At 35.2% G+C, this 13,338-nt stretch overlaps 1 protein-coding gene across 10 annotated transcripts in view; it reads left to right on the top strand.

The window, feature by feature from the left end:
• HOMER1 (homer scaffold protein 1) overlaps positions 1-13,338 on the top strand; it is a 187,174-nt gene that overhangs the window by 137,453 nt on the left and 36,383 nt on the right. For all 10 annotated transcript variants that reach the window (XR_004317921.1, XR_004317941.1, XM_032474985.1 and 7 more), the window contains 2 exons: positions 9,280-9,436; positions 13,161-13,271. Coding sequence is in view for 8 of the 10 variants with exons in the window: in XM_032474985.1 (XP_032330876.1) it covers positions 9,280-9,436; positions 13,161-13,271 (268 nt within the window). In the remaining 2 variants the exon portion in view is untranslated. The remainder of the gene's footprint in view (positions 1-9,279; positions 9,437-13,160; positions 13,272-13,338) is intronic.

Here is a 13,338-nt window from a genome sequence, read left to right as displayed (position 1 = left end):
AATTTGAAGTTATAGCTTTTGACTCTGGCCTTATCGTTAAAAACAAATTTAAACTGAAATGCAAAACTTCTCTGATTCTGAGTACCAAATAATGGTCAATTGAATTATTGATTATAATTGGTTTCTAAAAAAATGAAAAGTTTTCATGACAAAAAAATTGGAAAACAGATTTTACTATAAAATTAGCCATATATTTCCACTCAGTTTTAGCTTTGGCAAAATCTCTATTAATAGCATTTTTTTCTTTTTGCCAGTACTGAGAGTGACTTCTATTTTATTTATAATGTTTTCCCCCAACAATACTAATATTGTGCTAAACAATTTTTAGGATGGCTTTTTCCTTAAATGACCTACTTTGCAAGGAAACAGAGGCATCTTAGCCTCTAAAACTAAATCAAATTATGGCTAGATAGATAAAAATATTTGTTTCTGTCTTGAATAAAGTATAATGATTATAATGCTATTAACCTGCAAATGACAGGCTTAAAATTAATCGATCTCTTTGTAAAAGATAGATGTATATTCATGAGATACATAATTCTTAAGATAAGAGAAACATAATTCTTTACTTAGTATGTAAGGCTATTTCCCTGAAGATATCTCCCCAATAGGATGATCTAACATCATACTCTGAATGAATTTCCAAAGAAAGTTTTTAGTTACTGATCAGTTTTTATAAGAAGGAAACCAACACAAATACTGACTTGTATGAAGACAGTAAATGCATAATTCACAGTAGCACCTTGAGTGAGTTCTTTTCTCATTTATGAACTAGCAATAGGCGCATTAAATAGCTCTTTATTCCCTTCCCTTACATCCAGCACCCAACCCCGTAAATTCACTGATGACAGGGAAAGTATGTTTTTTACTAAAATATTTGAAACACCTGAAAAGGAGTTTGAGCCTTTCACTTCAAGCAAGAAGTTGTTATCCACACCTTTTACTTTAAATAGGCTGCTTTAAATTTTCAAAGGGAATCTCTTTACAGGTTTTAGAGGTAGGGAGTTGCAGCGAGAGTGAAAAGTGAAAATGAAGTTGGGACCTCCTTGACCCCTTCACCTTGTATCTCCTTTCCTTGACCACAGCTACCTTAAGGCGTGTGGCAGAGACCACAGAAGGTACTGTGCCAGGCAGGCAGTGCGCAGATGTTAGAGTTCAAAGCCATCTCCAAAGCCACGAATGCTACTCCAGCACATAGGTACACTTCTCTTACTGCTAGGAGCACAGTTATGGGAGCTAGGGGATTTCTGAGGGCCTCTTTTTAGTGGGTTTATGTCTCCCTCAATTTTAGTGAATAAAAATGGGGGTAGGGGTAGAATTTTGTGTCCTCTAAAGTCAAATGGGAAACTGCACCAAAGTGCAGTATATTTTTATAAATGTAACATAGTTCAGATTCAGATTTCATCTTCTCACTGCTCACAATCAGAAATCAACATTACCACTTTATGAGAATCCTTTTGGTTAACTTATTTTCTCACTTCTTCATTAACTTGATAAACTTACTCGGAGGTCTGTACCCACCAGAGGTTAAACTTATACATAATGGAGTGCGCACCTGATGTTGTTTCATTTAAATTATGTCTAAGTTATTTACATCACTAATCAAAAATATCTCCCTTAAAATACTTAATGTTATGTATTTTTAACCTTATAGTTCACTGAAGATTCTTTGAAGATTGTTGCTTGTGCAAATACAGAAGGTGCTAACATTTGAGTGTCTGTTACGTTCCTTCTTCAGAGATACTTTTATTTGAGCTGTTTATTCCTTGGAGTCGATGAGAAGAGTTATTAGTGCTGGTTTTACAGATGAGGAAACTGAGAGCCAATGAGCTAGACAAGCTGCCCAGGGTCATAAAATCAGCAAGTGGCTGGAGCCGTGAGTTGAACCACGTGAACAGACTCCTAAGCCTTTGCCTTTTTAAAGTGAGCTGTAATAGACATGTAACATTGTGTTAGTTTTTGGTGTACGTGAGCCTGTACTTTTAATCGTTGTTTCACAGCTGGTTCTTGCTTCATGTGTTCTTTTAACAAAATTCTTTACAACTCAGATACTTCTATTTATAGACTCATACAGTCATGCATTACATATTTTGAAATAATTTGTTTCAGATCAATTTTATAACTTCCTCAGAAAAGTCAATGGTATTTCAGTTTCTTCACCAGAACTAAGTGAAATTCTGTTTTAGAATCTAATTTCAGATGCCTTTGTTAAGACACACTATTACTTACATACTACCAAGAAAAAACATCGTCAATTAAACTGATGGTAACAGTGCTTTCAGATGTATTTAGACATAGATGTTAATGTATCTGTGTAACACTTTTGTATGCATGTAACATAAAATAAACAGTTTAAGATATTCCTATAATTTCATCAGATTCAGAGTCGACCTCTTCTGCTTCACTCATTGACTTTTTTGACTCTAATCTATGTCCAGTTTTTAAACCCAATATCATTTTTGGGGGCTACCAGTAACATTGGTGATACGGTGCTTCTTTAAAAACTAGTTCACTCTTGTCTCTGAGACTTTCTTCCGAGCCACTGTTTATTGAAAGCTTTAATACTTAAATTCCAATTCAGTTCTAAAAACTGTGTTTCCCAGAGTATGACCATGTGATTTCCAGTTCATTACAGGGCTTTCTTTAAACCTTTATTGGCAAATTTATCTTTATCTGTTTATCAGTAGCCATCGGTTTCTATATTGTATGTTAATCTGGACACACCAGGCTATGTGCAAAGATAATAGAGTGTGAGGCAGGGGAGGAATCTGAGCTGGAAAGTAAGACTTGGGAGAGTATCAAGGCAAACAGTGAAAGCAAATGGTCAGAGGAGGCAGCGTTTAGAAGCAGATGCCAACAAGAGGGTAAGGAACGGAGCAGTGGGAACAGATGATAAGATGACCCCAAGGATAAGGAAGTTAATGGGTTGCCAAAACTACAGTAAGCTTTTTTTTTTCTTTTTAGTGGAGGTACTGGAGATTGAACCCAGGACCTTATGCATGCCAAGCATGCACTCTACCACTGAGCTATACCCACCCCCCTGCAATAAGCTCTGAGAGACACCTTGTTAATATAGCATTTAGGCAAACTGAGGCTTGCACCTATACCTAGTAGAAAAGTCCTTTCATATACTAGGCTCTTTAAATACTGTTTATAAACAATGCAAAATTACTCTGTTTTCATTTAAGAGGTATTTCTTTCCTTTGAAAGGATAACTTACACTGTATTAAGAAACACCTTTACACCCTAAACTGTTTCTTCAGAAAGCATTAATTTCTAAGTGGAACTAGCTTAGGGCCAGTAGTCCACCATGAGCACCTACCCCAGAAAGCGGCTCGCAGACAGGTGAAAGTCCATGGTGACTGCTTCTGCGTTCACAGGTGTGGAGGGGGAGTGAGGAGGGAAGCTGACAACAGGCAGATCCTGAGATAAGGCAGTATTATGGGGTGCTCAGGTCAGCTCTCTTTCATAGTTAGGGAGTAACCTCACTACCAGTGCTGAAATTAATGTGGAGAAGTAAGCCTGTTGCAACCTATTCTTAAATCCTCTATTAAAAGTTTATCAGGATATTTCACACAGTTCTACGTATTAACATGCTTAGGAAGTATATGCAAGGAGCTGCCATTCCAGAGACTCTGATGGTGGATCCTGAGGCCTGGAGGTGTGCAAGAGAGGCAGCTCTCTTCAATTCTGTTAGTGACCATTCACGTGTAGGATTCACTCCGCAGGGTAAATAAGTGCATTGCTCATGCATGAGACTCTTATTTTGGTAGATAGTCTATTTGTTAGATAGTACTTTTGAAGTACTTTTTCTTGTAGATTTTATATAACTTAATGAAGTTTACCAATCTCTTACTGAAAGAACTTTGACTTTAAAGGAAAACAATAAAATTCGAGTTTAAAGAATCTTTCCAATGATGTTTTTGCAGTGTTTTGAACTCTCTCATCTGACTTCTAGATCTGAAGCCAACAGGAAACCAGCTGGTCCTTTTAGTAGGGAAACGTTACCAAATAGTCACAAGAATAAAGAATTATTTTGCCCTTATTCCAGCATTCAGACATGAGATCATAGTGGTATTTCAGTATCTCTTCTGACTCACTGGTGTCTCCAGCTAAACAATTTCTTTGTGAACAGTTTATATTTTTACTTACCGTGAAACTATCAACACTATACTTGTAAAAAAAAAAAAAAGGGGGGGGGTGCAGATTAGCAGCCAGAGAACCACCCCCCCTTTTTTAAACAATGCTGACTTAAAATTTTGGTATCAGAATTAATCCCAAGGTATTAATTACTGCTAAAAATTAGTCTGTTGGGGAGGAATATGTTATCTTAGAGTTGTGGATTAAATCAAGGAACATTGTTTTTGCAAAATTGCAAAAGTGTGCCAAGTATTTTAAATTATATGTAAAGACTGAACAAGTCTAAGATAACAGATAGCTCACATGTAGAACTTCGTTCAGGACACTCCAGAGTTCATTGTCAGCTGAAATTGTGGAGGGTGTTCTGATGTACTAGATGGTGAAAGGAATATATGAAGAAACTGTAAAGAGAAGACAGAGCAGATTGACAAAAATCAAAAGCATTGTATTTCCTCCACTCTATTTCACACGGTGCTCTAGAAAGACAGATTATTAAAGAAATAGCTCATAAAGCAGAAGCAGCAAGAATGTTCTGAAAGTTTCAGATTTACCAACAGAGATGAAATTTTGGTTGATAATTGTAAAATAACCTTGAAAACATGTATTTCTTTACCTTGGAAACAAATACTAAGAAAAATGCAGAAACAAAAACTTAGCGTTGAACTGCCTGCCTTTAGTACTTATTTCAGGACCATTAAATCTCAAATTGTTATTGTTTACTGTACTCTTATTCAGTATGCATAAAAGCATTTGATATGACAGTCTTCTTCAATATTTATTTTCTTCTTTAAGTGCAATCAGCAGTACTTTGGAGCTCTGCAGAGGAAAGAAAAGAAAGGTTAATGGGAATCCATTGAACAGCTTAACTGTGGCGAGACATCACTACTTAATATATTAGAGGCTCAAGACACGTTCTTGGATGTGAAGTAAACAAGTTATAGTATACGAAGACTTTGTATGTTCATCTTTTTCTATCCCTTCCAGAGGCGTCGTTTCAAATTTTTCTTGCCCAAAGCAGTTTTAACTGCACCTTGTCTATGTCCTGTTCCTTTCCTTTTCGTATCCCTGCCTCTATAATTCTACTTCTCCTATCTGCTTCTTATCACTATCTCCAGATGCCCTCACCTCCTTCCTTTTATTTTCACCTCTTTTATTACGTGTCACAGCTATTCTGTTTCCTGCCCACCCAGTCTCTTCTCTGCCAACAAATACAGACATGAATGGAGCAGCTTAGAGATCATTCTACCCCTTTTAAGAAGACCTGAGTTTTCAGCTCTTTATTATTTGTAGTCCTACAGTCACAGAAAGCGTTATCTGGGAGTTCTTAGAAAGAATTTTTTTTTTCTTTTAGTTGTGTGATAATTTTTTTTTTTAATTTCACATATTGCTGGTTTTGGTTTTTGTGTGTGTGTGATAATATTTTTTAATTGAAGTACAATTTATGTATAGTAAAATTCACTTTTTCTACTATATAGTTTTATGATTTTTGACAGATTTGTACAATTATGTACACATCAACACAATCCAGGTAAAGAAGGATTCAATCACCCCCCAAAATTCTCTCCTGCTCTTTTGTAGTTAGCCTCTCTCCCTACCCCCAGCTACAAGCAACCAGTAATCTGTTTTCTGTCCCTATAGCTTTTCCCTAATGTCATATAAATGAAATCATATAGTAGTAGATAGGCTTTTTTCCCTTCTTTAAAAAAATTGTGGTAAAATATGTATAACATAATATTTATCATCTTAACCATTTTTAATGGTTCAGTAGTGTTTAGTATATTCATATTGTTGTGGAACTAATCTGTAGAATTCTTTTTCTCTTCCAAAACTGAAACTCTTTGCCCATTAAACAAGTCTCCATTTCTCTCTCTGCCCCCACCCCTCCAACACCTGGCAGCTATCCTTCTACTTTCTCTCTCCATGAATTTGACTACTCTAGGTAACTTACATAGGTGGAATCACATAGTATTTGTCTTTTTGTGACTCATTTATTTCACTTAGCATCATGCCCCCAAGGTTCTGCCGCGTTATAGTATGTGTAAGAATTTTCTTCCATTTGAAATCTCAGTAATATTCCATTATATGTGCAATGTAGGCACCATGTACTGTTTATCCATCTATCAGTGGACACTTGGGTTGCTTCTACCTTTTGATTATTGTGGCTAATACTGCTATGAACATTGTTGTACAGCTACCTTAGATGTATACCAAGGAGTGAAATTACTTGATCATATGATTATTCTAGTCTAATTTTTTGAGGCACTGCCATACTGTTTCCCATAGCAGCTCCACCATTCCCAGCAGTGCACAGGAGTTCTAGTTTCTCCTTATCCTCACCAACACGTGCTGTTTTCTGGTTTTGTGATAGTAGTCATGCCAATGGTTATGAAGTAGTACCTCATTGTGAATTTGATTTGCATTTCCCTAATGATCAGTGATGTTTAACCTCGTTTCAGGTACAGGTGCTTACTGGCCGTTTGTGTATCTTCTTTGGAGAATCTTTTCAAGTCCTTTGCCCATGTCTTAATCAGTTGCTTGTTTTTTGTTGTTGAGTTGTAGGAGTTTTTCATATGTTCTGAATAACCCCTTCTCAGGTTGCTTGTTTTTTGTTGTTGATTTGTAGGAGTTGTTCATATGTTCTGAATAACCCCTTCTCAGGTATATAATTTGCAAATATATTTTCCCATTCATGGGTTGTTATTTCACTCTGTTGATTGTATCCTTTGATGCACAGACGTTTTTAATTTTGCTGTGGTGCAAATTTATTTTTGCTTTTATTGCCTGTGCTTTTCGTGTTATATCTAAGAAATCATTGCAAGTCCAATGCCGTGAAGCTTTTCCCTGTGTTTTCTTTTTAAGAGTTTTATTGTTTTAGCTCTCATGTTTAGGTCTTTGATCTATTTTTAGTTAATTTTTATTTATGAACAAAACTTTACTCTTTTGTATGTGGATAGCCAGTTTTCCTAGCACCGTTTGTTGAAAAGATTTTCTTTTCCCCATTGAATGGATATGGTAACCATATATGTGAAAATGATTTGACCACATAATTGAGGGTTTATTTCTGAACTCTGTTCTTTTTATATTATGCCCATCTTTTGGGGGGCATAATAATTAGTCTTATTATCCAGCTTTATGCCAATATCAGACAAATGATTGAAATAATTATGCAGTAGGCTGAGTTCTCAAATTTTTAATGGACTTTGCAACCTGTAGACTACAAAATAAAACCTACAGAAATAAAATACAAAATGCCCTCATTTTTGTCCCCTTTTGTTTTATACAAATATGGGTAATCTTACTTTATAATTGTGAAACTTTCAACAAATGGATTTTTTTAATATTCAAATTCATTTCTTCTCTTTAATTTTTAAGGGGTTTGATATTTGCATATATCAAGTGTTTACATTAGTTCAGTAAGATTTTCATTGTCGAATTGAAGAGTCCATTTAAATAAAATTCATCCCTGTAGAGGAAAAGTTGGTTAGTGTTTTTTTAAAAAAATCTGTAATTCAGTTAGAGCAAGTGAGTTGGTACATCCTTTACTCAGAAAATCTGAATCTGGAAAGTCATTCCACAGAACAGGAAATAGAGAGCTTTCTTTTTAAGCTTAACTTATTGTTTGATTCTGTCCATTTCAGATTTGATAAAATTTTCTCAGTAAACTTTAGAAGAATTTTTAACTTTTCATTTTAAACTAATTTTAGACTTAAAAATTACAAAAACTGACAGAGAATCCTTGTATACCTCTCACTCATCTTCCCTTAATGTTAACATCTGACATAACCACAATATAATGATTGAAACCAGGAAATTAACCTTGATGCAATACTACCAACTAAACTACAAGTCTTAGTTGATATCAGTGTCCCTCTTCTGATCCCGGAACCTATGCAGGATCTACATTGCATTTAATTATTTCTTCTTAGTTTCCTCCATTCTGTTTCTTAGTCTTACCTTTCCTTGACACTTTTGAAGAGTACCAATCAATTACTTTATAGAATGTCTCTCAGTTTGGGCTTATATGATGTTTACTCATAGGTGGAATGAAAGCTACACGTTTTTGGCAAAAATACCACAGAAATTATCTTGTGCTTAATATGTCTTATTACTAGTGATGTGCTTTAAAAATCTTGATGATAGAAACTATGCTTTCTTTTATATAATGTATATATTAAAATTACTATAAAATATCAGTCCAGCAAAACATTTGGTCTGTGATGCAAATGACTTACCAAAAACCAAAATGCTTATTAAAGAAAGCTATTATCATTAGTTAGTTAATTGGATGTGGTTAGTAGAATTTCACTAATAGGAATAAACTTTCAATAATGAGAAAGAGAAGCCACCTTTTTCTTTGAAATAAGGCAGTTCTTTCTTCATTGGAAAATTAAGAAAGGAGTTATCAAGAGAGGGGTCTTCTCACTTAATAGAATTGTCTTTATAATAGAAAATTGTCTTTGTTGAGGTACTTAACTCTGGACAAATTTTCAAGTAGAACATTAAATGAGGAAAAAAGTGATTGCTTTAGTTTTGTTCTATAAGTGATAACTGGAATTCTATCAGAACTTAAGTCAGAACCAATTTATAGGTCTAGCCTATCATGCGAAATCAATTTATTGCAGCAAACTTTGGTATTTTTCACATTTTAAAATTCTGAGTAAAATGAAATAAATCAACAATTTCAAAAGAAATACTACATTACATGTTCCAAACCTTATTGACATTGAAGCATCTTCATATGTTTCATATGAAGGAATGAAATTGTACTTCAGGCTTTGATACTCTTTAAAAAAAATAGAGTACATTGTTAGGTTTTGTTTGTAGGTATTTTTCAAGATACAATTTCATGTTTATTCCTCAAAAAAAATAGGTAGAAACTCTTTTGTGGATACTTATATCTGTCATAATGATGGAAAGTCTTCCACGTTAAGCCTTCTACTTCGGCAATTTTTATATTTCTTTAGTTGGTAGGTTTTATTCACTAGGAACATCTCAGTGAAGTGTATGTGTTTTTATTTTTGAGCGGTTGTCTTTGAAACATTCATGGATTACAAACCACATAACAGAACTGAGTACTGTTTTCTCTTCAAATGACAATATTCAGTGGAATGGGTAGAATTTTATTTTCTTTTATTTTAGTTCAGCAATCAGCAAACATTGGGAGGCTGAACTGGCTACCCTCAAAGGAAATAACGCCAAACTCACTGCAGCTCTGTTGGAGTCCACTGCCAACGTGAAACAATGGAAACAGCAACTTGCTGCGTATCAAGAGGAAGCAGAACGTCTGCACAAGCGGGTAAGTTCAGGGCTGCTGTCGATAAGGATTTATGGCTAACGTATTTCCTCGATCAGAGGAAATTTACATATAGATTCAGCACAGGGATATCTTCTGGAGGTTTTTGTTGGTTATCAAAACATGTATATGGTTGTATTACACATGGGTTTATTAGTTAAGAAAAACATTTTCTGCAGTTTAATGAGAATGAAGAATATACGGCTTTTGGAGTCAAAAGACCTGATTTCCAATTCCTGGTCCACCATTTATTAGCTGTATGACCTTCGGTAAGTTATTCCCCTCTTTCTGCTCAGTATTCTCATCTACGAAATTGAAATAATAATATAGACTCTGTATAATTTCTGTGAAAATTGAGATACTGAATTGACATGTAATTACACTGAGTTAATGATAATGCTTTTGTTATTTTATTTTATTGTTGTTTCTTGAAGAAAGAACAATTTGAAAAATACAGGTAGAAAATTCTTTATAAAAGTTGGTAATAATAGAAATATATGGGGCAGCAAAACAAAAATCCCAATACCATTTATATCAGACCAAACAATTACTCACAAAGAATTTTTTAAATTCAAAACATATGCATTCACTAAGTTGGAAGCAGATGTCACTAGTTTCTGTTTTTAAAAAGGATGCCAAAGAAGTGAACTCCCTAGACAATAGGAATTGGGCTTAGTATCCCATTTCACAATTTGAGGAGTACAATAGGACCAGGATGACAGGGGAAGTAAGACAGGAGTTGAATAGAGACAGGACGGCGAGTAAGAACCCCGAGTAAACAACATTCCGTGCAAAGTATAAAGTTAAGGCGAGGAGGGAAGTTGTTTGATGAGTATAGAGTTTCCATTTCACAATATGAAAAGTTGGAGATCTGTTTCACAACGATGTGAATATACTTAACACTACTGAACTATACATTTAAAAATGGTTAGGATGATAAACTTTGTGTTTTTACCATAATTAAAAAAATTAACGTATGACAATTAACTCGTAACCCAAAAACATTCATTGGGGAGCTATCCTTTTTATGTATTCCCTGCCCTTGAGGAATTTTTGCTTTAAATAGTTAATTGAATTTTAAAGAATTTTAGAAACTAAGTATTTTTATTTACTCACATGTTTATAATATCCAGTGCTCTTCTTTCCTTCCTGTAGGTCTGAATTTTCATCAGGTATCATTTCCCTTCAGCCTGAATAACTTCCTTTAGCATTTTTTGTACTTCAAGTGTACTGGCAACAAATTCTCTCAGCCTTCATATATGTGTGTGTATATATAGAGATGTGTGTCTTTACTGTAGATTGCATTTTCCTATTTCTTCACATGTCTAGTCATTTTCAGTTGTATATTGGACATTGTAAACGGTATCATGTAGAGCCCTTAGATTCAGTTATCTTCCTCTGAATATTCAATGTTGATTTTGTTTCAGCAAGCAGTTAAATTACCTGTAGAGTACAGTCATCTCTTGGTATCCAAAAGGGATTGGTTCCAGGATGCACCCCCCCACCCCACAGATACCAAAATCCACAAATGCCCAAGTCCCTTATATAAAATGGCATAGTATAGTCAGCCCTTTGTAATCCAGATTCTGCACCCACAGTGGGTAAGGAGGGCCAAGTGTACTTTGAATTTGTGGAGGTGTGGACTTACACTTCTTCAGTAGTTTATGTATTTCAGTTCTGCCCTTAATCCTAGGGTGAATCGATGAGTCCTGGGAAATCTACATCTCTGGGGCATGACCCTTCTAGGATTTCAGTGGAAAGCTGGAGGTGTTTAACAAGACCCTCTAATTTGGCAGGACCCAAACCTCAGAGTCTTCTCTGTAGTGAGCACTACCACAGCTTAGCTCTTTCAGCTGTCTAACTTTTCTCCCATGCCCCTGACTCCTTGGACTCCTACTTTTACATGCTCAGTTCAGAGATCACCCAAAGATCTGATGGGTGCCTATGCTTATTAGAGCCCTTCCTTTCATACATTTCCCTGAATTTCTAGTCATTTTAGCTATTCTGAGGCATTTCAAAATCCTCAGGCTCCTCAGGAGAATAAGATAACAGGTTATTGCTTGAGTTCTAGTCAAGCAATGCATCCAGGCTGCTCAGTGTCTTCAGGCCAAAAATTGTGTCAATTTGCATCTCACCCAACATGGTGCTTTCTTTCAGTCTTTTGCCCAATTTGGTCACTCACCAGGGCCTTCAAACAGTTGATTTCTACATTTTGCCCATGATTTGCAATTATTTTCTGTGGAAAAGTTAATCCAATAGAAACTACTCCATCATTTTCAAAACTGGAACTCCTCATAAGAAATTTATTACCTAATCAGACAAAGAAAACCAATATATATTAAGAATAAGGAAATAATTCCTGAGATTTTTGAACAGATGCTCGGTGTTGTGGACCAAAGGACAAGAGAGCCTTGAGCACTTGAGTAGATAGAGCTGGCTTTCTAGACAAGTGCATTCTGAGCTGAGAGTTGAGGCTTGGTAAGTTCTGAATGGTTTTAAGAAGTAAGAGAAGGCATTCTAGTTAAGTCAACAAGATGGGTACGAGCGTGGTTTGTTCTTAGGACAAGGAGATTTACCTGCTTTTAGTTCAGTGTACATATTAGAGTGTTGGACAATGAGATGGTTAAGTAGTTTGGGGCTAGCTTATGGAGGACCTGAGAATTTAGGTTTGATGCTGTAAAAAAAAAAAAAAAGATGAGCCGTTGAAAGGCTTTTAATGGAGGAGTCACACAATGAATGATGAACGCTAGCAGTTTGCAGAAGAGAGAAAAATAGACAACAGATGTAATTAAGTACACTGGCAAGCCATTGCTTTTGTTTACACCTGGATGAGAAGGGTCTGCACATGTCTACTAGAGCACGAATAGAAAAAGTGATATGAGAGGTAGACTGACAGAATGCGGAGGTTAATTCAATATTTGGAAAATGGGAGGGAAAGAGATTTTCTGTTTTCTTAGTAGTCTACAATTTATTATATTCTAGTCAATCAAAATGTATGAGATCTGGACATGTGTAGAGAGATTTGATAAGGTGTGTGTGTGCTTATGTTGACTTCTGTCTATTTAGACTGGTTTTGGATGGTATAACTTTTAGTGACAATGTCCTCTGTTCTCTCAAAAAATAGCAAGTGTTCATTAACAGTTATGTTGCTCTCCGGGCCCTCAGTAAATCCATATTAAGTAGAAAATTGTTATCTTTTGCCATAAGAGACACTACTAATGTGAAGATATTCTAGTATCAAATGATCGAAGTTGTATTTTAAGCATATCTTTTCTTCCAGATTCTTTTACATTTTAGAAATATATTTGAAAAATTTCTCACTTCTGTAAGGCCAGTTTTCAGAACCCATATTTAATTTGAAGGCTACAGATGGAGGGCAGATGGCTGATTTTGAATTTGCTCTCAGAAATAATTTTTAAAGAAGACTTTAATGATAGGGGTTCTCTACTGTCAATTAATCTCTACTGTCATTCATTTAAATTTTCCTAACCTTTTCATGACCAAGCCATGCAAATGATTATTTCCTTTACTTCTTTTTCTTTTGTCCTAAGTTCACATTTTTAAAGAGTCTCTTCTGTTCATTCTACTCTGTCTTAATATTTCTCAAAATTTATTTTCATATGTTAATTTCAGAATTCATTATTCACCTATCAGGGGCTTATATGTCTTCAGCAAGAAAGCCTTTGGAATTGTCATACAATTAATCTACATTCTCATCTAATTTTAGGTGACCGAGCTTGAATGTGTTAGTAGCCAAGCAAATGCAGTACACACCCATAAGACGGAATTAAATCAGACAATACAGGAACTGGAAGAGACGCTGAAAGTGAAGGAAGAGGTATTTGCTATTCTCACTCGTTTATAATCACACTAAAATATGTGTACAAATATTAGAGCCTGTGTCA

This window comes from Camelus ferus, chromosome 3 (genome assembly GCF_009834535.1).
Source record: "Camelus ferus isolate YT-003-E chromosome 3, BCGSAC_Cfer_1.0, whole genome shotgun sequence".
In the NCBI taxonomy this organism is placed as follows: Eukaryota; Metazoa; Chordata; class Mammalia; order Artiodactyla; family Camelidae; genus Camelus; species Camelus ferus.
The sequence above is the reverse complement of the archived record's forward strand: the minus strand, read 5'-3'. Positions and strand labels throughout refer to the sequence as shown.